The following is a 24,623-nucleotide window of genomic DNA, read 5'->3' as shown; positions in this document are numbered from 1 at the left end:
CAATAAAATAATGGTGAATAGGAAATGCAGGAGTCCTTTAAATATTTTTAATCTGTGCAGATTTACATATTTTAAATCATTCAAAATCATCTGAAGCACGATGACATGTGGTACAAAGACGTCACTTTTAGCAGTAATTACAATATAAATGCAAGCCCTGTAATAAATAAGCATAGTCTTTCTATAGGTACAGTGCATTTTGACACTTCTTTTGTAATATTAGTATAAGAAGCACAATATATAAAAACTTCATGGACCACCATTTTGTTCATCAGTAGTATGTGACGTCAGCAGTGCTTCTTTTTCACCTGGTTTGCATACAAACATTTGTTTACAACTTTTTGAGTATTCAAAATACATTTCAATATGGTTTTTTTGTGTTTAAGTCCACTAGAACATGAATGTAAACGTGTGTTGTTGCTGGTGGTGGTCCAGTTGGCATCGTCTATGTCTTCCATTCGGAGAGCCTGAGAAGAAACGTGTGCTGGACACCAAAGTGCATATTTGTTGCTTGGGTTTTTAGCTGGAGCACCATCCTCCGCAGTGTAAACAGCAACTCAATCCAGGTCCAAAACACTGACGGGATAAATCCCGATTGGCTCCTTTGGAGCAGTAATGGCGGAGGCGGCATTCGGGATCTTTGACTTCTCGCCAGCGACAAACATCAGCCATTTTAAACACTTGCCATAGTCAGAAAGGTTTGTCGATGACTGCAACTCCTGTACGCAGCACAATGAGCAGAGTGGGGTTGAGGGCGGAAGGGAGTGTGCACCTCAGATTAAATAAACCTTTTATTATTTGTTGGACGAAACAATTGCCAAGAGCAACTACAATTGCCTGGTTGAATAATTTAACGCTGCAACTCCAATAAACACATTCCGAGTGTGAAGTTAAATAAAAACGACTTGACCAATGTAAAAGTATCAATGAATGTCGACGCTCCAAATGAAGACTTTTTCTGGAAGGTAATAATCTTATCGCCGTGGTGAACGCTCACGAGGCGGCACGTCAAAGTATTACGCTTACACCTGTAATATAACAGAAAAGTCAAATGTCTTTCATATGCTTTATTTTAGTTTTCAAAACGTAATGCCCTATCTCAAATAAACATGATTTGAAGTTTGAAAGTACTTATTAGATCATGAAAAACAATTAATCATGTCAGGGAATTTGAATGAACACCTTATTAATAGTTATTATTTCAATTTCAAAATTATTATTTCAATACTAATTGACCACTAAAAGAAGTGAAGAGAGGAAGTTTCTCAAACAGCAGCACCAGTCAGAAACAGGAAGTGAATAAAAGCTGTGTCTCACCTGCATAGCTGCGTCCATTGCTCATGTTGGTGGGAATGAGGCTCCACTTGTCCACGGCCGGGTCATAGAACTCCACAGAGGAAAGGTTGCACGAGCCGTCGTCACCTCCGATCACGTAGAGCAGACCATTGATTGTGCATACGCCTTAAAAACGGACACGCACGCAACAGAGCAACAATGCTACATGACAATGTTTATTTGACATTGTTGTGAGACGACGGTGTCCTCTCACCGGCATTACGGCGACACATGTTCATGTCGCACACGGGCCTCCACGTGTTGCTGGCTGGGTCGTAAACCTCCACGCTCTTCCGCACTAAGGGCCCGTCGTGGCCGCCGGCCGCATACAGCTGCCCTCCCAAAACCCCCACACCTGCAAAGACATGCGGGTGTGTTCATATGTTTCAAGTAGGATGACATTGTAGAATACACATGCAGTTGAAGTGAGTGAATGTGTGTGCTTGTGACTAAGTTGGTGTTTTACCTGCTCCACTGCGGCGTGTGCTCATGTCAGCGACGTAACCCCATTGATCAGAGACAGGGTCATATTCCTCCACTGTACTGAGACACTGACGTGAAGCTCCGTCGTAACCTCCCACAGAGTACAGCTTACCTAAGACACGTGCTTTACACATAAGTTATGTGATCTCTCTCGCTGAGTCACACATAGAGGTGTTCATACCGTCAATCACGCCGACACCAACGCTACTACGGCGCGTGTTCATGGACGTCACGTACGTCCATTCATTACTTTTTGGGTTGTACACTTCCACTGTGGACAGACCTGTCCGCAACACATGAGGACATGACACTGGACAACTTTCTAAAAGTCTACTACGCATGAATCTTGATGTCGGAGTTGTGCGCCAGTCACTACTGCTATTCAAAAGATGTTTAGTGACCACATGACAGTGAGTGAGTGTCCGTGCGTGCTTGTGTACCTATGCTTCCATTAAAGCCTCCCACAGCGTAGAGCAGCCCCCCCAACATGGCCGACCCCAGTGTGCTGCGTCTCTCCTGCATGCTGGCTACAGGGCTCCACTGATCCCTGGCGCCGTCGTACACATCCACCGTCCTTTCGCGCAGAGAACTGTTGAAGCCGCCAACCGCGTACACTCTGCCTGCTAGCGACACCACGCCTGTACATGCCCCCCCCACCCACACACACACACACACACACATATATCTTATCTTTTGGATCGATATATATTTCTTAGTTTCTTATTTTCAATCAGAAAAAATATCTTAGAATCCCTTTTTTTATACATTGTCATAATAGGGTACAGTGTGGAAAGTTTCCCATGAATCCTTCTTGTATTCGCAGTGGAGTCTATGACTACGTTCACACTGCAGGGTGTGATGCCCAATTCGTATTTTTTGTTAAAGCCAATCTTTTTATGTACACATTGACTTTACGCAACACACCCACACACAGACACACACACCTGCTCGGCAGCGTCTTGACGGCAGCTCGGCAACTTGATACCATCGATCTTCTTGGACATCGTAACATTCAACACTACGGATGGCTTTGGGAGCCTGGCCGCCCACCACCATCATAACCTGGCCACACACAACGGTAAGCTACAGATATGCACACATACATGCACCTAACTGGGCTTGTGTGAGCACCTTAGGGATGCTGACAGGTGTGCGTGGTCGCGTCCTGTCTGTCTTGATGAGGTGTCTCTGGTCCGCAGGAAGGAGGTGGTACTTCATGGCCTCGATGAGGAAATCCTTGCAGATGTTGTTGTTCTTGATTAGTGCCTCTTCTTCTACTATCTGAAAGGGACCCATATCTTGGCGAAGGGTGCGATAGTCTATTTACATTGTTTGATTGTTTTAGAAGAGAAAATGCTGTGATTATTTTTTTGTTTCTTAATTATCACCCTGAACATTTTAAACAGGCACTGCACAGCCACCTCACCCTGGCTGCAAACCCCCACTTTAAAAAAACGAGTCTTTGGTCAAAATAATAAAGCTGTAATGATTTCCACAAACATTTAAATTTTCAATTCAGCTATTAGCACAGGCCATGTAACCTATCCAGCAAAGGGGGAAAATTTAAAAACATCAAGTGAAAATGGTTTGTCTGGTCATTCACACCTCATTTCTAGCGTGGAAAGACTTCTGCTAACTGTGAACGCTGGGCTTTGACCCCTGAGTTGGACCTGCTGAGTTGGGTTGATTCAAATTCTGACAGAGGTACGAATTCCCTAATTTCTGGTGGGAAATGAACACATCACCAATTGCAGCACAACATACGGCTACGCAGGCTCGATGGAAGAGGAACTTTTTTTGTGTGTTTAAATATTAATTTTGGACACAAAAAAAAAGAAAAAGAAATAGGAATACAAACAAAATAGGACATATTGTAAAGAAAATGTTTGCCTTGAACAACTCTTTAACATAACTTCAAAACCCATACCACAAATGTATCCTTAAGAATAAATGGCTTACAAATTATTTGATCTTGTAGCAGAAAGTTTCTCCTAATAGTTCTTGTTCAAACTTAGATCCTCCCTAACATACAAAGCTTGTCTCTTAGCGAAAGGGGTATCACTCCAACCTATTTACTTCACACCAACGTATTACCTACTTAGGGAATATCTTGTGGCATCTTAGGGTATTTCAGAAAGAGTACAAAGAACTCAAATAGTTCAGTGTTTCACAGAATAGCTAGGATAGGTCCCGCAGAAAAATAACACCACTAGTTTAATTCATGAGTAGTGAATCTGGAATTTGCAAAAACGTCAACTGAAAGACCTTCTGTTCATAGGTTTGAAGGTGTGGATGTTGTGTTGATGTACCTGAACCAGATAGTCCCTGGAGAGCAGTGGCAGGCGAACGTGCTCCATTAGTTTGGGCATGTGCTCCACACGGGAGCTGTCTTGTTTGATCCACAAGATCATCGCTTCAAACACCTACGACAACCAGCAGGGGCGACCAAGAAGAGCACAGCTAAATCAGTAAAGAGTTCTATATAAACAGGTAAGGGGTTTCAATGTAGGGTTTAAAGTATGGGCGTTTCCAGTCTATGCACCCCTAAACTGAGTCCCATCACCCCTAAAAGTTAAGATATCCCAAAAAGCTGTGTGTTCTTTTGTAGCAACTCAGAACAGTGTAAACCCATAAAACTGTTTTTGGAAACACGGCTCCCTGGCCGACTACATCAAAATGCTTTTGCTCCATCGAATCCCTCCCGCCACGCACTCTTATCTGCACAGAGCATTACGTTGCCTTCCACTGTTATGGTGTGAGTAAAGTTCATCTTTCATTGATTCATTCATTCATGAATCCCCAGGCCGTTTAGTCAGGCTCCATTTTATATGATTTTTTGTGTGTGCGTGTTCTCACCTTCTCTTCGGTGGGTACGGTGAGCTTGTCGCTGGAGAACAGGCTGCATACCTGCTGCAGAGACAGAGATGCAAACTCCTCACACTGGACCACCTCGGAGAAATGCTGCTCTGTGAGACGTAAAAACACAATTGATCAGATTTACAAGCGCATGATATGCAGTTGAAGCTCCAAATTGGAACCCAAGCCACTCTGACAGCAAATGTATAATGAAAAATGAGCAAATAAAAATCTAATTACTCATGCACAAAAAAATAAAGTCAAAGAGAAAGGAAAAATACTGAAAGCAGTTTTGCAATAAAGTTGCATTTCTGGCTCCTTATTTAAAGTGACTTTTTTTTATGCATTTTTGGTTGTTTTTAAGAAGATGAGGTCTATTTCTTCAATATTAGTAGTACTGTGTTCTGTGGTCTACGTTGAAAGTTCCATTTGTACACAAGTAGCTCACCGGCGTATGCGTGCGCCTGTCCAACAAGCTGCGTGCATGTGTGCACGTCTGCAAAGGCTCGGATACCCAAGCAGTTGGAAGGATGAAGCTGAGACTGCAGGAAGTCACAGCATGCCTGACGCACATCCATCAGCTGGAGGAGGCTCGCTGCTGGCAGCAGAACCTGAGAAAAAGAAAATCAAACAAATAAAAGCTTTCTTTCCACATGACGCAGAAAAATGTAGCATGTAGCTGTCATTGTGCTTCCTTTTCAGATTTTGTTTGTGTGGAGGTTACACAAAATAGTGAATAGAATCCAAGGAGGAGCAAGAGGGCATCACAAACAACCACCAGACACTAATTGCATGTTAAACAGGGCCAAGTAAATAGGACGGCTATCCACTAAACACATTAGTGATGGAGGTGCACTCGCGAATGAGGCGCGCAACTAACAGTGGGAGGATTTCCTGTCTCGCTCCATGAGCACACTTCCTGGACTAATAATGACAGGAAGTGTGCAGGCTGTGAAGACGAGATCGCACGTGCGTACACTGCTGGAATGAAAAAAAATTTGGTGTGTTTTTAAGCTGAGAGGTTGAGGCTCTTCCATATGGAGCCAGCAAATTTTAAAAATAGTGGGTTCCCTGCACTAGGAAATTACATATGTATGCCAATCAAAAACATGATGGACAAGAACAGTTTCCAAACCTTACACTGATGATGTTACTACCGTATTTTCTGCACCATAAGGCGCACTTAAAAGTGTTTCATTTTCTCTTTTGTATGGACCGAATTCCAAAATCGGTAAATGTTATTGTGTGGTTGCCGCCACACAGGGATGTAATGTATAGGCGTAATATGAAGACCAGATGAACCAATCAGAGGACATTACATTTTACGTAGACCGGGGCGATAAACCAATCAGTTCACTGTACGACCTCACCTGAACATTGTCTTCAGTGACTTCTATCTGAGCCGTGTAGATGTAGTCCACCAGCTTGGTGAGGGTGGGGCCATCCACCTCACCAATTTCTACTCGCTGGGCCTTACTCTCACTCATGTCGCCTACATGTGCACACACATGTACAGACACATATACGTACACACACACCCACACACACACACAGGTAAACAAACACATGACCATCAAAGCATACAAACAGAAAGGAGAGAGTACCTGTGAACATGGCACAGAAGTAGGGGCTGGAGGCTGCCAGGACCACCCGGTGCACAGCCACTGTTACATGTCCTGCAACCAGCTGGACATCACAAAGCATTTTCTTCCTGATGGACGCCGAAAATGGAAGTTGTTAGAGTTTCGTCTTTTATGGCAATGCCTCAAATTTGGTAGCAATAGGAATAAACTCTTAGGACCACTTTGTCTATGAAAAGGGTCAAAAGACCAATTCTGTGCCAATTAGCAATCTCACTGGTATGATTGACACTTTTGTGGGTCTACTAATGATAGACAAGCCTCTTTTTAGAAACTCAACTGAGCCTTTTGAGCCTAAAACTGTAACTTCGGAGCAAGATTCCCTCCAGTCTCTTTTCAGGCACGGCATTTGTAGACTTTTTTTTGTAGGTCTACTCATGATAGGCATGCAAAACAATTGCCTGATTTTATGTTGCCAACTGAAACCGACGCTGACTCTCTGGAGCTGACATAACTGTTCTGGTTTATTGTTGTCGCAATCAGATAGGCTAGGTTCACGCTGCAGGGAGTGATGCCCCAGTTCAGATTTTTTTACGTTTTCGTTCGATTTACAAAAACAATTGTGATGTCTAAGTGAACGGAACACATCAGCGATGAGACACACATGGACACAAAGTATGACTTCGAGTAACACGTACAGTACAAAAGACAACATTACGTGTCAGTGTTTACGGAAGTAAGCAAAAAAAAAAAAAATCTGTTAAACTACTATTACAATATACATCCAAATACATTAATTTAATTTATAACCATTTGTTATTTATTGCCCGTGTAAAATCAACTTGCAACATGTGCAAACACATATGGTTAAAACAAAAGAGCTGCAGCTTCATGGAGTAGATGAAAACAATAACATACTTTCTAAGGTCATTCATGAGCTGGAAGGCTTTCCTCATGTGCGTATGGTTGAAAGTCAGCGTTGTGCCATTTGCCGCCATGGACTCCTCTTCTTCTGGCTCGGCATGGCACATGGGATGCGATGGGACGTCCACACTAGGAACGCATGACACGACGGCTCTAGAACCAAGACAGAGATTTATTTTATTTCCACAAATAGTTACCACAGGTGCTAATTTACTCAACTGCTGATGGGGAGAGTCATTTTCGAAAGGATGTTGGCAGTAATAGAGTCTATGTCAACTGAAAGAGGAATTTAAGAATGACGGCAGAAAAAAAACATGGAGGTAAACATTGCAGACTTCAGACTTTGTACTCTTGATAAAAATGTTTACCAGATTTCATGTGAAGTTTAATTCAAGTAAATGTCCCTCAAAAGGATGCTTCAAAGCAAAATGGCTCACTTCCTTTCACATTTCGGTATGGCTGCTTGACATTTTTTTTTACTACTCAAAATTTCATCCATCCATCTTCTGTACCGTTTTCATCTAAGTGTAATTGCCTTATAGAGGGGAGCATTTTTTAATTTGTGTGAATGGAAAAAAAATGACACAAATGCTCCAATAACGTTACAATAATGCTATTAGGCTGCATTTAATTCAACATCCAACACGGTTTCTGGTTGTTGTTGTTTTTTAGTACAGAGTATAATGTAAATAAGGCAATGTTAAAACAAAATTGACAAAATGCATATAAATACACCATTGGGAGCACGGCATATGCACGAGTGCAAGCGACCAGAATGATACTACGTCTGCATCAATTTGAACCCGAAAAAAACCGTTACCTTTGAAAATACTTACACCTTGACTCACATCCTTAAGTTTGAGCCATTGGCTTTCATTATTTGTCAACATTGAACGTGTTACCCAGTTGCTTATGGGTCCAATCCCAGTTGGGACATTTGACGTAATATTTTTGTTGGGGGGGGGGGGGGGGGGGGCTTTTTTGTTGATCAAGTTGAGCAACGTTAGCTATTAGCACATTCACCTTCACTGAACCCACAGCCTTCATTATTTGTCAACATTGAACGTGTTACCCAGTTGCTTATAGGTCCGATCCCAGTTGAGACACTGGACGTAATATTTCTGTTGAAAAAAAAAATTCTTTTGGGGGGGTTCAGTTGAGCAACGTTAGCGTTTAGCACGTTTAACTTTACACAACCTGACAGGAATTGTCGATCGGCTTTTTAATGTTGGGCCGTGTCTAGAAAGGAGCGTTACGAGGAGACGTGTCCGGAAACAAAATGAAGTCACATTTGGGAGCAACTTAGCACGTTAGCTCTCGTCATCATCATCATAATCAACAAAATGCTAGCTTATTAGTGGGAGGATGGGGGCTTGTACCCCAAGCAGTAAGCGCGTTTTCTTTGTACCGCATGACATATGATTTGAGGACGTATCGTCAAAATGAGGTAATATTGGTGTTATTTGGAAAGACATAAACAAGTATGGAGGGGAATTATGGTAAGAACTCACCCCGGCGACACATCGTCCATCCTGGCGGAGTCCCCAAACGCAACACCGCGGGAGTACAGCTGCCCACGGACACAGAGATCGTCTATTCCAGTTTTGGGACCACTCTGGCCACTTTGTTTTTCTTTTCTTTATTTATTACGTACGCTGAATTCCGTTACATATCGAAAGACAAATTGAGTCAAAAATATATTGTACATATATACACATTTTTCGAAAATTACATGAAACCACATTACTTACTCAATAAATAACAGTTAACATACTAATTACTGATTTTTCATTGTAGTGTTGCATATTGGTCACAAATTGTTGATGCCACAAACAAACAAAAGCAAGAGTACTTGCGACTTGAAAATCTTGTACAATCTTTTAGATTTACTTTTGTATGATTTACTTTACGAAATTGATAACCGTAGTTTGTGCCCTAAAAACAGCTTCATTGGCAAGTAAATAGCTACATAAAGTCCAATTGCATTAGCATGTGAAATAGGTGATCACATTGTCGATTTATTTAGGGAAATAGGACGTGATATTCCGCTGAACCTATTATTTCAGGATTGTTGATCTTTTACATTAGTTAGTTAAATTTGCACTTAAATGTCAGTTATTTTGATTTTACTATTTTAATTTGCTACTCTGGGTTTTAATTTCCAAATGATAGTAGACTCCATTTTATTTAATCTGATGACATGCATTAACTGATTCTGAGACTGCAACACAATTAAATTTGCCATTTTGCTTACAATTCCAAACTATTTGGTATTTCAAGGCATAATGAATGCTGGAATTGAGACTGCAGCAAAGAAAAGTGCAATTTCTTTCCATTTTGTTTCCAACTCGAATGAGCACGATTTAAAATATTGAGTGAATTTTGGATTTTATACACTTTACTTGAGATATCATTGACAATGACATAATAACTTTGGACAAACTGACTCGCACTTTTTGTATGCAAGTTAGGTAAATGTTCGAGAATCAAAGCACGTTACCACTAAAACATTCTAGTTTGTTGTGGTGAGCCTACTTTCCCAACACCTCGAATTCTGCTCTTTACTCTAGAAAATAATTGCCACCTGTAGCACTCAGTGGTCATCCCCAAAATATTCTTCTTAATTGGCCGAAGGGGTTTTATACAATCAATCAATCTCCATCTCAAAAATGGCGATCGATATAAAGGGAGATACTGCCCCCTGGGCGGCACTAGTTAAATAGCACCCTTTAGAAAATGTACCTTAAAAACGTTGAGATTTTCCGAACATTAAAAACTTTAATAAAACCAAACATATGTATGTGCTAAACAGGATTTCAGAACAGTTTTAATCTAAACAAACATTAAATCAAAGCTGACAGGGGGGGGGGGGGAGGTTTTGTCTGCTTCAGAAGGAAGAAACACAAAGTCAAGCGATTCAACTGCCACGCTGCCTACAAGTCGACATAAAAACTCTGAGAGAACTCAGGAAAGAAAACCAAAAACAATCAGACGCAAGAAAAAGTGACAAACGTGTCCGTAATCACACAGAGCGAATGACAATGTTTCATCAATAATTCACAATTCTGTTGTAGTAATAGCGTCCGTGAAGAGGAACACGATGGACGGGGAGGAGGTTAATGGTGGGTAGACTCATTCATTCGTCGGGGGGAATGGACACTTCTCCCAAACTCAGAAGAGGCGAGGAGAACCCCCTTTACCCACCGCCTCCGTGGTGGTATGTATTAAAGTTCTCTGGAAGTCTGAACCCCCTTTTCGCCCCCACTCCACTCCCGTGACCGTATCAAAAGTGGAGGGAACTTTAATAGCCGCCTCCGTAGCCGCCTCCTCCTCCTCCTCCTCCTCCTCCCCGGCCATAGCCGCCGCCTCTGCTGTACGGGACACCGCTCCGAAACGAGGTATAGCTTCCCCCTTTCATGGCGCCGTAGCCGCTTCCCCCTTTCATGGCGCCGTAGCCGGAGTGCTGCTGTCCGTAGCCCTCCCCGAAGTCCCCGTTGCTATACCCGCCACTCATGCCGCTGTCGTAGTCTTCGTAGCCCCCACCGTAGCCTCCGGAACTATAGCCGCCGCCGTAGCTTCCTCCACCGTAACCGCCGCCGCCACCTCCGTAGCTCCCGCCGTAGCTGCTCGAGCCGTAACCGCCTCCTCTTCCTCCGCCGTAATTCGACATTGCTCTGCCGCGACCGCGGCCACCGCCACCTCGACCTCCGCCGGACATCTCCTGCTTGCTCATGGCCTTCTTCACCTCCACCTTAGTGCCGCTGATAGTGTGGAACTTGGTGAGCGCAGCCTTGGAGGCAGACTCGCTCTCCTCGAAGAAGACAAAGCCGAAGCCCCGCTTCCTACCGCTCAGCTTGTCGGTGATGATTTCGGCCTTCTCCACCGCGCCGTACTGAGCGAAGTAGTCGCTGAGGTTCTCGGACTCCAGATGATCCTTGACACCACCAACAAATATCTTTTTGACGTTGGACGACGCGTCTGTGTTGCTGGCCTCCTCCCTGGCCACGGCCCACTTGAGCTCCACGTTGCGGCCGTCAACGACATGTGGCCTGGACGCCATTGCTGCGTCGGCCTCCTCCGCTGTTGTGTAGGTTATGAAGCCAAAGCAGCGCGAGCGACCTAGCATCTGGTTCATGACCACCACGCAGTCGCTGAGGGTGCCGAATTGCTCGAAATAGCCACGGAGGCCATCGTCCGTCGTCTCCACGTTCAGACCTCCGACAAAAAGCTTTGTAAGTTTGGACGACATGACTCGATTCGAGCTAGGGAAGGTGCGACACACCGTCCCTCTCCTTCTTCAATGAGCGACGAGCGGGGCGGGACGTTTCGACTCGCGCTTTCATAAAACGTTGCGGTTGCTGATTGGTCAGTTTAAAAACTGGCGACATCTCTACCGCGTCGATGAGCCAATCACGTTCCGTGAGACTTTGCTTGGCGTCGCAAAAGACGTGGGAGCGCGAGTCCTTAGCCGCCTCGATTATTTCAATGCCTTTACGTAGAGCAAATGTTGCTGCTGTACACTCATCTATCATTAATAGTCGTACATTAGGCTCCAACTTAGAATAACAAGTGTTCATTCGTTCACGTTACATCATGAGCATCAATTGATTTTTTTTTTTTTTCAAAAGTTTTACAAAGGGGAATCAGAATTGGGTTTAATACGATTACTACAGTTACATTTCCTTTTGGTATCTTACCGTTATTTCATTTCCAGTGTAACTTCACATTTATTCTAGTCCCAAAATAATGGTTTAGCCCATGTATGACATGGTGCGACCTGCTACACAACAAAGACATATAAGCAAGTACGATACGAAATGTAGACTTTCCATGTTCACATTGTACTTCGAAAACTTGCATTTAAGACATCACATCTCCAGATTTGTAGCCCTAAAGCAATATAACAGAACAGCAACATCCTCCTTGTGTAAATAACTGACATAAGGACATCAGTGTATTGGTCATAATTTATTCTCAGATATATAAAAAAGATTGTCATTAAAAGAAGATTGTTATGATGTCGAATCTCCTTGAGCACCACAATCTGTAATACAAACAACGACACGATTAAAGCTTTTAGCACAACGGTTGTCTTTGATCTGGCAAAGCACCACTAGTTAAGTCCCGAGATCACCTGAGAAGACTGCACCATGCACCAGCCGGCTCTGCTCCGCACCGGCACATTAGGGGGGTCGTTTGCCTTCTCCTTTGCCCAGGTTACCATTGCAACCTGGAGGGGGAGGGAAAAAGAGAGAGAAAGCAAATGAGATTGTGTGCAAATAGACTTTGGCAGGAGACACCAGAACACCACCACTTTTGTTGCCATAGTTAGTTTTTAAATGGTGGGGAAAATTTGAATCCCCTCCTCCCAAGTCATTAAAAACCTAATGAAATCCCGACCCACCCCTAATGGCGTTTTACATAAGGATTAGCTAGGATTTAAGAGGGTATAATATTCTTCCATACATGGTTGACCAACACAGAGATAAGATGGGTTGTTTTTACATACCTAGTTGGCTGGATGTTGATATCCTAAAGAGATATTTCAGACTCCTATCACAACCGACCCCAGGTAATCAACAGGGTCCTGACGTAGCCTACAAACAAACTGCTACGGCTATTTTGGCTGGGATATCCTACTGGAATACGTGTAAGAACACCTAAATGTAGGGATAATCAACAGGAATGAGCAAAAATGATGTGTCCACATAAGATAGTATATAAATATATATATATATTCATAAATGCGATATGGTTATGGTTAGTCACATTTAAGTAAGAACATGGTCAAACCCTACATAGCCTACATGCATTGGCTGTGGGCAGACGTGTATTTTTGAAATACACCCACCTGACTTTAAAACTGGGAAAACTGACCTGTGGATAAACTTGATTAATGAGTAAAGTAAAACTAAGCTATGTGGTATAACCTTTTATTTAAGAATGAACATACAGAATAAGTTTCTTCCAACAGTAATGAATTGTTTTCTGAAGAACATGAAAGTACACAGCATACATTTGGATATTGCGCTACAGGCTGAATGGGAGGAATAACAAATCGACGCAAAATCGCCGCTGAGACGCCAGCTAGAATGAAACGCCAGCTAGAATGAACGCGTGGTCGGTTGTAGAGCATAAAGAGAGAGAGGGGGGGGGGGGTAAACAAAAGCAGTGCGTCTCCCGCCATCTTTACTGGGGGAAAACGTGAGTCTAGTCACAAAATGGCCTTGTGACAACAGTTAAAAAAAATATTTAACAGATCAGAATGTGCTCACGCCCACACTGGAAACAAAAAAAATGCATCTAAAATAAGCATAATAAAACAAGCCTACATTCAGCTTTTAACAAAGGGTGAACGCAAAAGGGTCTAATTGTTTAGACGTCAGCTACACGAGTAGTACATACAAAATGGTGATAATCTGTAGTTTTTATACTGTATGTACTTTAAGTGTCCTAATTTGTTTGAATTTGGTATTTTTTGGGAAGTGACCTTCCTACCTGTTACGGGGCTTTGAGGTCTTCATTTTGTTTGGGGGTGGGGGATGACCCCCTCCACCATTAGTGAGTTTTGACTTTTGACGTCCAAATCCACGGCTGGAGGTATGGTCTGGAGGGATGTTCGGATGACTTGTCTGGTCTAGTAGCCGCTGTAGCCCCCCCTGGGGTAGCCGCCGCCACCGCCGCCGCGTGAGTAGGGGGCTGGGTTCCGCTGGCCGCCGAAGGGTCCCTTCATAGGACCGTAGCCAGAGGATTGTTGGCCGTAGCCGCTGCCGAAGTCGCTGTAGCCGTTGCCGCCACCGTAGCCGCCCTGGTCGCCGTAGCCACCCCCGTAATGTCCGCCGTAGCCCCCGTAGCCTCCGCCGCTGTTGTAGCCTCCACCGCCATTTCCGTAGCTGTAGTTTCCGCCATAGTCTCTACTGCCGTAGCCATTTTGGTTAGCCCTCATGCCTCGGCCGCCTCTTCCTCTCGGGGACATGCCGCCCCTGTTGGCCGCCTGCATCTCTTGCTTGGTGAGAGCCTTCTTTACCTCCACTTTGTGTCCGTTGATGGTGTGGAACTTAATCACGACGGCCTTGTCGGCGGCATCGTGGTCGTTGAAGTACACGAAGCCGAAGCCCCTCTTCTTCCCAGTGTCCTTCTCGGAGATTACCTCCGACTTCTCGATTTCGCCATACTGGGAGAAATACTCGCTGAGGTGTTCCTCTTCGATGTCGTCTTTCAGTCCACCCACAAAGATTTTTTTCACCTTGGCGAGAGCTTCAGGTTTGTTGGCATCCTCTCGCGACATGGCCCGCTTCACCTCGACTGTGTTGCCGTCGACGGTGTGCGGCCTAGCGTTCATAGCGGCGTCGGCCTCCTCCGGCGTCGAGTAGGTGACGAAGCCAAAGCAGCGGGAGCGTTGGAGCTGCTTGTTGACCACCACCACGCAGTCGGTGAGCGAGCCGTACTGCTCAAAGTGTTTGCGAAGCCCGTCGTCGTCGGTGTCTACGTTGAGGCCGCCGACAAACAGTTTACATAGCTGGTCAGACATGTTTCAAAATGGAGATTTACTATTACCGCGGAAGAATTGTTCGCCACGGTGCCTCAAATCTCAAAATGGTGGACTGGGAAACCAACGCAGTTACATTTATAGTGAAGCACCAGTTACGTCACGCACGCTTCGACTTGGGTACCGCCCTATTTCCGTTTTTATTTTGTTGTTAAAGTCAACGTACCCTTTAAAGATGATTAAAGGCACCTCGATGAATTGCCTTTATGATTTTTTTTAAGAACTATCGTATGACATTTTCAAAAGTCAACTTAAATTGATTGGCTATTTAAGTAAAGAGATAATGAATGATAATTTCTTTATTTTGACATTCTAGTTTAGTTGACCTGGTCTAGAAACCATAATTTGCAATTTTAACCATAGCTTGAAAACCATAACTTCAGAGCCTAAAGCTTTTCACTCAATCTTGAAACTGCAATTTCAAACTCTTCCCAACTCTGACATGAAATAATAAATTGACATTGTTTGTAACCTTAACTACACCCTACTTCTTGGATGAAACCATCTCCCAGTCTTCAAGCCTTTATTTGAAACTCTAACTGTCTTTAAATCTTAATTTGAAGTCTTAACCTTGCATTGAATTTAAACCATATTTCACAACCCTCGTTTGAAAAGCTAACCCTGGCTAGAAACTGTACCCCTCATTTGCTCTCATAAGACTGGGCTTGAAACACTAACCAAAATCTTATTTTAAAAAATTAACCCTTTCTTGAAACCCTTATTTGACACCATTTGGGGGATGCACAATGCACACACGAGTATTGTACAATCAGCATTAGAATTTCAAAGGGGTCCTTGAAAAAAATTCTCCCCTGAGCCCATAACGTACGAGAACTCCTGGTTTAAAAACAAAACGTTTGTAAAACATCTCAAAAATTGTTTCAATGTAATGTATAAGTTAATTCAATTTACTTCATTAGCATGACACGGTTCGAGGTTTACATATTATCTCTGACTTACTATGTCATGCCTCAATTGTAGGTTTCAGGTGAAAGAGACAGCAGAAAATTCAATGTCAAGTAATAAGCAAGCCACACCCTCAAATCACAGAGAGACACAAAGAAGGCAGCCAATTGAAAAGAAAGACTGGTAAAATCTTTATGAGGCATATTTATGACAAAACAATCATCTTCACCTACGTCTAAGAACAGAAACACACAAGACAACAGTCCACAAAGCAGCAACTCCTGGTTTGTCACAGTCCTTCAGTCAGAAAAGTTGAAATAAGAAGTCTGGTTTACTTCTATGTGGTGGGGATTTGAAAACGTTTTAAATCTCATGCTGAATTTTGTGCTTAGTGTTTATCATCATCAATCGAAATGATGGGAGGGGGGGGGGGGGGGGAGGAGTCACATCCCAATCCTTTTTTCATTCCAAAATAATACATATAAAGTATTGGAACACATACAATTAAACCAGTCAGAAGTTAGACCAAGAGTCCTATTGTTCAAGATATGTTGGGCCACTTGTTTGCTTCCGAGTGCACAAAACCAGGTCCCATGGGGGCGGTGTGAAAGAATGAGCCTGTTCGCCCCCCCAATGGCAAGCTCCTGTCCCCAATACCAAGTGTCTTTACAATTGTCTACCCACCTTCTAGTATGGGGAAATAACAGTGCCCTTATAGACATGTATCAAAACACCTCACTGGCCCCTCGTTTTATAATTTCCAAAGATTTGTCAATTTATTTGCTTTTTGTAACACAGTGGTTGAATTGTCAGGCAACATTATGTACCTCATTTAATTTTGTCCCACTATCATAGGACTCCCATCGCGAGTGAAACAAGTTCAGCCGGATAGTGAAAATGAATGTGAGAAACCTTACATAAGGCCAAAGAAACAAAAAAGGAAGATCAGTCATAATTATCGCCAGAGACACTCATGAGTTAGTGTGATCGCAGAAAATAAACGGTTGTTTTAGTGAAAGCAGAAGAGTTAAACCAGAGGAGCAAAATACTTGTTCAGTCGCATCCGCCCCCTACCCCCTACACAATGATGGAGGAGCTGTGAACAAAGCCTATCTACTATTTACATCTCTAATGCTGCCCTGATGTGGCCTTTTAAAGCCATGTAGGGAGGTGGAGGCAATGTCAGAGGCAACAATGTAGGCATGTAACATCATCCAGCCTCCAGCAAGAAAACACATACAGGTACTTTGCTACCTGGCAGGCATATTTGCCAAGCTAATCTCTGGACACCAGTCTTGAAGGAAGCATCCTGGTATCTGTGAGAGCCAATGGCCAAATGATCGGAAGGAGGTGGTTTGGGACACGGATGGGATGTGCATATGTAGTTTGTGTGTGTGTGTGTGGGGGGGGGGGGGGGTAATCTTGTGGCATTTTTGTTGGGTTACAGCGCCTGATCACATGATGTAGACCTTCTCAGCCTGAGAGAAGCTGAAGACTTCTTTGGTTCTGGGGCAAACTACTTTGTCGTCTTGGCGGATGGAGAGCAAGGACTGCCAAAGAAAGACACAAAGAAAAACATTTATATAATGTTTACCTGTGTAGAAGTACCTCTCTTATGTACTAGGGCTACAAAATTTTGGCAAAGAATCTAATTGGGATTTGTTTTCCCTCTCAAAATTCTGATTGGGATTTAATTGTTGAGATTTTTTTAAAGGACTTTTGGGGATTTTCCCCCCCAAACAAACTCAATTTATCTTTATTCTAAAAAGCATATATATAATATTAGATCGGGGATTGTCAACCGGTGGTCTGCGACCCTCAAGTGGTCCGTAGCGATATTGCAGGTGGGCCACAAAATTGGAAATGGAAAATAATTGTAATTTTGAAAAATAAAAGTGATTTATTATTTAGACTTGATTTATTATCTAGCTAATTTTGGTTATCATTTACTCATCCAAATTATGGCAAATGTAGCTAAGATTCCCAAAATAGAGGATGCAAGTAGCCTGTATAGGTCTATCCTTTGGTGTAAAATTAAATAATTAAATAAATAAATTTAAAAAAGCAGCGGCCCCCAACTTGCTTCTTAGTTTTAATGTTGGTCCCTTGGACAAAACCATTTCAAAACCTCTGTATTAGATGACTCTAAGATGAAGGCTAATGAAGGATTGATTACTATTAGACAGTTTGTCTGCAATTTACTACTTTACGTGCAGTTTTGTAAGCATACATCACAAACTACTTTTGAGATGTTTTACAACCGTTTTGACTGATAATTAAATAAAACATAAGTTTATAAAAATTAAAGCTTACATATTTTCACACACTAATATCGCACTTGCTAACGAGGAGTAAAATTAAGATTATACATGTTTATGGTGTAACATTTGATTACAAAAACGGGTAGATAAATATTGTGCATCTAATTGAATGTATATTCACCTCTAATGTACCATATTTACCTGTTTTATTGTCTTTGTAGCCATATTTAATGTACACAATCAGGTGCATTTCTAATCTACTATAAGTGTTCTACGTTACACACTTATGTATAATTTTGACCAAATTTCCTGTTCCCATTCCAGGTTGTGTATGTACTCACATTGTATCCATACACGTATCCGTTGGGAAGCATCATGGGGGGGTTGTTCTCGTTCATGACCTCGCCGGAGATCTTGCAAACGAGCCTGGAATTGGCGCAGTGGGCCATGGGCAGAGGCTGAGCCAACTTGTTTAAGGACTTGCTGCACACGGGGCAGTCAGGGTTCTTGGAGGTGCCATCCTCCTTGTAACACTGACTGGAAAAGATAATTAAGGTTCACACTTCTTTACATGTAAATAATTTAAGTATCTTCCCTCTCTTGCCATTAAAATCAGAAAAAGCCCCATTATGGGATCTCGCTAAAATGTAAACCTTTAACATGTGATATTACTAGTTAGTCAAAATAGCAATTATTATTATGTTTTACGTTACTTAGTAACATGCTACCAACACCACTGGTGATGTGGTGTGCTGTGTTGCTCATCTGCAGTAACCCACCCACTCTAAGAGCAGTAAGCACAAAAAAACGGTTTAAATCCCCCTACGTGTCAAGCCCACAAAAGGATACGGCGTCTTGATGGCCGACAGCCCGGCCTGTAGGGTAATGGTGAAGACGGAGTTGTTGCCCAGCTGATGCAGTCGATAGTTGTCGTACCGGAACTGCTGAATCAGCATCTTCCAGCGGGCCGGATCTAACAGATCCTGAGTGTCACAAGATTCTCACATGAACTGTTCGGGACCAGGTCGCATGACTCCTGTCCATCGTGTGAATGTTACCTTGTAGGGGGAGATGTGTGTGTCTGAGGGGAAGGCCAGCATACCCATCACCTGCCGTACTTCGTCCAACTGCCCCCCCTCGGCTTGGCTGAAGTGTTTCCTTGCATGTCTGGCATGGAATCGGCATGTGGTATTAATGAAAGCACTTAATAATACCAATATAGCAGTATCAGAATACCTGACGGCACTAAATAATACCAATATTGCAGTATCAGAATACCTGACGGCATCCATTCGTTTGTTCTGTCGGATGAGCTCGATGAACTCCTGGATTCTCAGACTGAACTCCAGACAACTCTGCACAAACAAAATCAGATCATGTCTATCAACGTGACGTTAGTGACACCTAGCAGTGAAATAGAGAGTCTATGTACTGCAATGGTAAAACATCTAAGTCAGGGGTGCTCATTACGGCGATCGCCAAACTACTACTGGTCGATTGCATGAAATTTATTATTAGTAATTAAAAAAATGTTTTTGTTTTTTTTCTCCTTCTATAGGCTAGAATCCATGCTTGATTCACATACAGGTAAGCCTGTCGGGAGGCAATCAGAATGAACCCCACATGCGCAATCGACAGTGACCACACACCCCCACCGCAGCAACGGCCGGGCATACACAAACCCAGCGCCAACGCTAACAAGCTAATCAATACATTATGCATCAACGCGTGCACTCGCTTTTTTGTCGTGGGTAGATCTTTGTGACATTTTAAAAGTAGCTCGTGAGCTGAAAAAGTGCGAGCAACCCTGATCTAAAGTGGTGAAATTTGGGGAAAGTTTTTTTTCTATACTTAAGTTATACGGGAAAGTTTTTTTTTTCTATACTTAGGTTATACAACTTTTATTTACCACAATTCTCACGTGAGGCTAACATATCTCCTGTTGACTTGATTACGTGTGTTATCTAGTGGACAGTATGATGGGACTCAGGTTCTGCTTACTTTCATCTTGCGAAGGCGAGACTTGTTGTCATGGCACCAAGCTAGGCAGGTTGCCGTCTCCTGCCTTTCCAGGGACTCCTCCACCTCCTTTGCTGTGAGGAACATCTCGATGTTGACCAAATCCTGAAAAATTCAAGACTTGAGTACGCATTGCCCAAGACTGGTGAGCAGCGCTTAAAAAAAAAAAAAAAAAAAAAAGGCTGACCTCGATGCCGCTCTGTCTCGCCAGCTTGACGGCTGTGTTGTAGTATCCACAGCGCAACAGGTGCTCCACCATCATGCGGTCCATGCGTTTCTTCTTCCACAGATTCACCGAGGCCGGCTGGTCGCTGCTGTGTTCCTTCAGATGCTCGATGCGCCGCTTGCACAGTTTGGCGCTCTCATCCTCTGCCTGGATGGACTCGGCTGCCTACAAAAAGATTGAAATGAGCAGGACTCATGGAACAAGTGTTATACAGTTCCTTCACTGCTTAAGTGGGGAAAAAAAAAAGCGATTAAGGCAGAGCTTGATTTACTAGTGATAGCGAATGGAGCCTCGTGAAGCATTGACAGCTCATTCGCAATATTGTCTCAAATGGTTCAAAGTGTCCAAGTTGGGAAAAACACTGACCTGCAGTGGACACATTTAACCATTGCAAATGAGCACACATTTTACCCATATGCTACTTTTCTTTATTGAAACATTCAATAAAATAATGGCTGTTTTTTTTTTTGTTTTTTTTAAAGGTGTGAAACCTAATGGCATGTCCATTCATTTCAAAAGCGAGCGCTAATTTGAGATACAGTGGAAACTCAAGTCACAGACAAAATTATTACGGAAAAATTACCTATTTGGTGCATACTAGATCTGTGCACCAGTGAGTCCTAATTTGTTCGCGCATTCGATTGCGCATGTCAAATCGATAAAGTATCAGTACTTCTACTTCAGAACAGAATGTGAGCACTTTTGCCACCTCTGGTCTCACAGAGCAAATGTGGTGTCCACATAAACAGGCGCTTGTCACCTTTCGTTTCAGTGCGCTGAGCTTCTCCACGACGCCGTCCAGCAGGGACACCACAGAGTCCACCACCGGGAAGCTGCTGAGCGTCTTCTCCAGCTCAGCCACCACCATGGTCACGTGACTCGTCTCCCTGTCTATATTTTTCTGGGCCGCACGGAATCGCTTGTTCAGTGTCTCGTAGGGGACCTGAAGAATGGCAAACGAAGAGATGTTTGAGCACCAAAATTTGTGTCAAGTCGGGATGAGCAAAACAGCTTCTAAAATAAAATCTGTTTTTTTCTAGCAAATATTTGATACATTTTAATAATGGTCACTCCTTGACTTATAGGAAAGCAGAATTATAATGATGCCATTCAAATATTTTCTTTCTCAAGCAACCATTGAGACATTATTTTCACCCCAGCATTAACTTGCACCAACTTTTACAGAAATAGCGGGGTTAGAAAACTTTTCTCTTAGGAGGAATCCCATTTTGATTTATTCAAACTGTAATATTTCCAACAAGCTGTAACAATTAAAAATAAGTGATTATATAGATAATACATAAAATAAATACATAATAGGGGTGCAAATCGCGGGTTTTGTCACGAACGATATCATATCGATACACAGAAGTACGATATGATATTTGCCGATATCTTAAAGCCTGCTGTGATTCATTCACGATACATCACGATATAGTGCTCTACGATCGATATAGAACAATATCCTGATTTATAACAATTCATACGTAAAATCAACAAGGTACTGCAAACTCTTTATTTAGGAAATTACAAAGTGCTTCCAAACGAATGACTTGAAGCCCAAAGGGGAGGAAATTTCCTCGTCTTCTAGGACACTAGCCATAGCACCAGCCCAGGAGCCGCGTAGTCGTCGGCTCCCCTTTCACGTGCCTGCTCTGCTCACAACACAACACGCCGCACACTGCTACCGGAAACAGGAAGCAAGCAACAATGAACTGGATTTCAAAATAAAGTCGCGTCTAATGTCCGAGGTCAAAAACGGGCGATATAGATCGATGTTTACGTTTAGCATCGATGCCAACAAATCGTAGAGCATTACATCGATTAATCGAACAAAGTTTTAAAAAAAAAAAAGACTCATCAAAAAATCCATGTATTTGTAAGTTATAAATGGTGACCATTACATATCGAAAACAGCCATCAACTGTTCGGCTCTGCAACGCATAGACACACGCACTCATGTAAAATCCTACAGGTTTGCAGCTTTGAAGCATTTACTGCAGGTCAAAGGTTTCCAACATTTCCAACGGATATGGTCTCTGACTTTGTTCAACATGATTGACACTCATGAGTTCCTTCCGTCCACTTCATTTTTTGTCATATACAGTACAACATTTAGAAGAAGAAAAAAAAGGCTATACTAACCTCACCTGTTCACTTATGGCACACTAGCTGCGGCGAACAAATATTTTAGTACCTGAATGTGTTTATTACATGTTTATTTTTCCATTTTTCAATACAGCAGAAATGCTCTGTGGGCATGTCTATCCTTGACCATCTCTGGGAACATGAGCTATTAAACACTGGACATTGTCTTTTATAGGTTTTCTGCCCGGCTCAGCACCATCATACAGACTAATTTCTACTCGAGTCTGCCTTAACATGAGTCGTGTGGAATAAATATTACTACTACAAAGCTCTGTGGCAGATATTGTGCTTCAGGCTTGCTTTTTTCATGAACATATGTGTGTAATTTGGATAATCATTGCAGCCCTACAAGGAATCACATTGAACTGAAAGGAGGAGCTTCATTTAGTCAAGCCATAACCTTGTCTAATAGAAATAATGCTTAAAGCATCAATAAGCAATTACAAACCTTTCAGGGTGGGCGACACTTACTTACTACACTTACTTTGGCTGTAGGTTTTGATACCTATCTTCTTCCACATGCAGCAAGCGCCATTCTTTAATCCAACAAATAAAAGCTAGGGACACTGGAATAGCATTCGACTTCATTTCAATGTCTCTCACACATGAATCAGCATGTTAGAGCAGACTGTAACAATTGCCACAAATTTCAACTACTGCATTCCAAATGCAGTTTGCAAGGCTATTTGTATAAATGCAGATTAGCAGCCGTGATGACAATCTGTTCCTGCAACATGCCTGCCCCATTAGCTACCACTTCTACTCCTAAAATGGATCCCAGTATCGCTACCCCCCCGTCAGACTGCAGCATCGACACAGACACAGTAGACCCAGCCAGCCCTCCTTCAACATAACACATACAAAGGCTGATTTAACATGTGATGCATGAGCTTGATCATGTACTTGCTACTCACAACGAGAGATCCAGATTTGTGTGCGAGGGGCGAGAATGGGAGGACGAAGATGATGATGATGAGGGAGGTAATCCGGGTTTGGTGTCGCAGCGAGAGAAGAGCGGCTGCTTTCATTTCCTCTCGTTGGCCATTTTGTGAGGAACATTCGCGGAGAACAGGGGTCGTACCAGCCCCCCTAAAACCGGAGCTACTCCACTACTCACGCCCCCCAACCAGACTAACACGAGTGATTTCAACCGATCTCCCTTTCAGATGGCTCGGATTTGTATGCCACGAATACTTGCTCTTTGAGCCCTAGATGAGCCCGAGATAGATGGTTCAACCGCGCTGCCGTTCGCTTTCCAGCTGACTGTCAAAACGTTTCAGCGTGACGCCATCTTACGACAAGAAACACATTCCACCCCGTCGTCCATGTTGAATAAAGGGGGGGGACGCCATGTTACACTGACATGTCATTTTGAAGTCTTTATTGTACAATTAGTAAAAAGGATGTCTCCACAAGTTTATCATGCGAAATCGTGGCACCTGTTATGTGGGTTAGACAGACGTTTGGTAGTTTGGCTAAGCTATCTCGGCTAACGTTGAAATCCCGTCAAGATTGGTGTCAAATTAGTCAGAAATCAGCGTCTCTCTCCATTACCCCCTGCTACATCGTGATAAGCGCCAAGGGGTCGCTCAGTGTCACTCGACATCGGTAGTTTACCTTGAGCGTGGGGTATTCTTGTACTTTAAGAGCCATGGAGAGTTGAGATGCTGTCTCTTGCACCGCCATCTTGGTTTTGTGCGTGGGGCTTTCAACTGAAGGCTTGTTTGTGTGTGTGTGTGTGTGCGTGTGTAGTGTACGTGTGTTTGTGTATGTGTGTCTTTTTTTCTTTTTTTCTAATGCGTCAGCATGGCGTCGATCGCTCGCGACCGCCATCTGAAGGAACGGTGGCAACATTAACACCGCTGACCAACTAATCTTTTAATTTGACTAGTGGAGCATAGGATAACCCAATGTTAAGAAAAATAGAGATCCATTTTAAAATGTCTGCACTCTACATTTTATTTTTTTTCTCTCCAATTCTCCCAATTCTGCCTTGAAATCATAACCCTGACTTGATACATTACTTTGAAACTCCAATCCTGGGTTGAAAATGCACTTTCAAACCTTGACCCTGACTTAAAACCCTCCTTTTGAAACCCAAACCCCAGCCTGAAACCCGACTCCAACTGCAAAACCCAGCTTTAAAACCCTACTGTAATTTAAAAACACAACCCAAATTTATAACTCGACTTTGACACTCCAAATTTGACTTGAAACCCTACTTTGGGACTTTAATTCTGATGATCAATGACCTTGCTTGGGAATCCCAATTGTGCCTTGAAACACCGTTTTTTAAACCCTAACCCTGTCTTGATACCTTACTTTGAAACCTCAAT

General features: G+C 42.9%; 3 protein-coding genes across 7 annotated transcripts; all 3 read right to left on the bottom strand.

Annotated features, from left to right (window-relative positions):
- Positions 1-33: 33 nt before the first annotated feature.
- klhl3 (kelch-like family member 3) lies at positions 34-9,408 on the bottom strand. 3 transcript variants are annotated; one of them, XM_061280804.1, is made up of 15 exons: positions 8,690-9,408; positions 7,173-7,331; positions 6,279-6,385; positions 6,045-6,166; positions 5,123-5,285; positions 4,675-4,784; positions 4,128-4,241; positions 2,950-3,099; positions 2,763-2,880; positions 2,259-2,456; positions 2,000-2,101; positions 1,802-1,930; positions 1,550-1,690; positions 1,318-1,461; positions 34-719 (listed from the first exon to the last, which is right to left on the bottom strand). In XM_061280804.1, the coding sequence occupies exons 1-15, from the start codon at positions 8,707-8,709 to the stop codon at positions 691-693; spliced, it is 1,806 nt and encodes a 601-aa protein (XP_061136788.1). In that variant the 5' UTR covers positions 8,710-9,408; the 3' UTR covers positions 34-690. The 3 variants fall into 3 exon arrangements, with proteins under 3 accessions (XP_061136788.1, XP_061136803.1, XP_061136798.1); XM_061280819.1 differs by lacking the exon at positions 2,259-2,456; XM_061280814.1 differs by lacking the exon at positions 34-719 and having other exon boundaries at positions 1,357-1,497.
- A 522-nt stretch (positions 9,409-9,930) lies between these two features.
- On the bottom strand, positions 9,931-14,794 carry hnrnpa0a (heterogeneous nuclear ribonucleoprotein A0a). Its single transcript, XM_061295260.1, has 4 exons — positions 13,819-14,794; positions 12,313-12,408; positions 12,119-12,222; positions 9,931-11,473 (listed from the first exon to the last, which is right to left on the bottom strand). The coding sequence occupies exons 1-4, from the start codon at positions 14,707-14,709 to the stop codon at positions 10,480-10,482; spliced, it is 2,085 nt and encodes a 694-aa protein (XP_061151244.1). The 5' UTR covers positions 14,710-14,794; the 3' UTR covers positions 9,931-10,479.
- Positions 14,795-15,800: 1,006 nt separating this feature from the next.
- Positions 15,801-24,057, bottom strand: maea (macrophage erythroblast attacher, E3 ubiquitin ligase). Of its 3 annotated transcripts, none has more exons than XM_061280842.1 (9): positions 23,905-24,057; positions 20,900-21,082; positions 20,101-20,304; positions 19,896-20,018; positions 19,173-19,249; positions 18,953-19,061; positions 18,744-18,877; positions 18,236-18,431; positions 15,801-17,183 (listed from the first exon to the last, which is right to left on the bottom strand). In XM_061280842.1, the coding sequence occupies exons 1-9, from the start codon at positions 23,971-23,973 to the stop codon at positions 17,088-17,090; spliced, it is 1,191 nt and encodes a 396-aa protein (XP_061136826.1). In that variant the 5' UTR covers positions 23,974-24,057; the 3' UTR covers positions 15,801-17,087. The 3 variants fall into 3 exon arrangements, with proteins under 3 accessions (XP_061136826.1, XP_061136818.1, XP_061136835.1); XM_061280834.1 differs by having other exon boundaries at positions 23,202-24,004; XM_061280851.1 differs by lacking the exons at positions 19,173-19,249; positions 19,896-20,018 and having other exon boundaries at positions 18,236-18,427.
- Between the last annotated feature and the right edge of the window lie 566 nt (positions 24,058-24,623).

This window comes from Syngnathus typhle, linkage group LG1, assembly GCF_033458585.1.
Source record: "Syngnathus typhle isolate RoL2023-S1 ecotype Sweden linkage group LG1, RoL_Styp_1.0, whole genome shotgun sequence".
NCBI lineage: Eukaryota > Metazoa > Chordata > Actinopteri > Syngnathiformes > Syngnathidae > Syngnathus > Syngnathus typhle.
The sequence above is the reverse complement of the archived record's forward strand: the minus strand, read 5'-3'. Positions and strand labels throughout refer to the sequence as shown.

Coding starts and splice junctions, on each gene's coding strand:
- hnrnpa0a (XM_061295260.1), bottom strand. CDS start 14,709: ATGTCTGACCAGCTATGTAAACTGTTTGTCGGCGGCCTCAACGTAGAC. Junction 12,409..13,818: donor GGGGGGGCTACAGCGGCTAC/TAGACCAGACAA, acceptor CTCCCCCTCCAG/GTTGCAATGGTAACCTGGGC. Junction 11,474..12,118: donor CAATACACTGATGTCCTTAT/GTCAGTTATTTA, acceptor CGCTCATTGAAG/AAGGAGAGGGACGGTGTGTC.
- maea (XM_061280834.1), bottom strand. CDS start 23,315: ATGAAAGCAGCCGCTCTTCTCTCGCTGCGACACCAAACCCGGATTACC. Junction 18,432..18,743: donor CTGTCGGCCATCAAGACGCC/GTATCCTTTTGT, acceptor TATCTTTTCCAG/TCAGTGTTACAAGGAGGATG. Junction 17,184..18,235: donor GATACGTGTATGGATACAAT/GTGAGTACATAC, acceptor TTTCTTTGGCAG/TCCTTGCTCTCCATCCGCCA.
- klhl3 (XM_061280804.1), bottom strand. CDS start 8,709: ATGGACGATGTGTCGCCGGG. Junction 6,386..7,172: donor CTCATGAATGACCTTAGAAA/GTATGTTATTGT, acceptor GGCGTCCATCAG/GAAGAAAATGCTTTGTGATG. Junction 4,785..5,122: donor ACAGGCGCACGCATACGCCG/GTGAGCTACTTG, acceptor TACGTCTCACAG/AGCAGCATTTCTCCGAGGTG.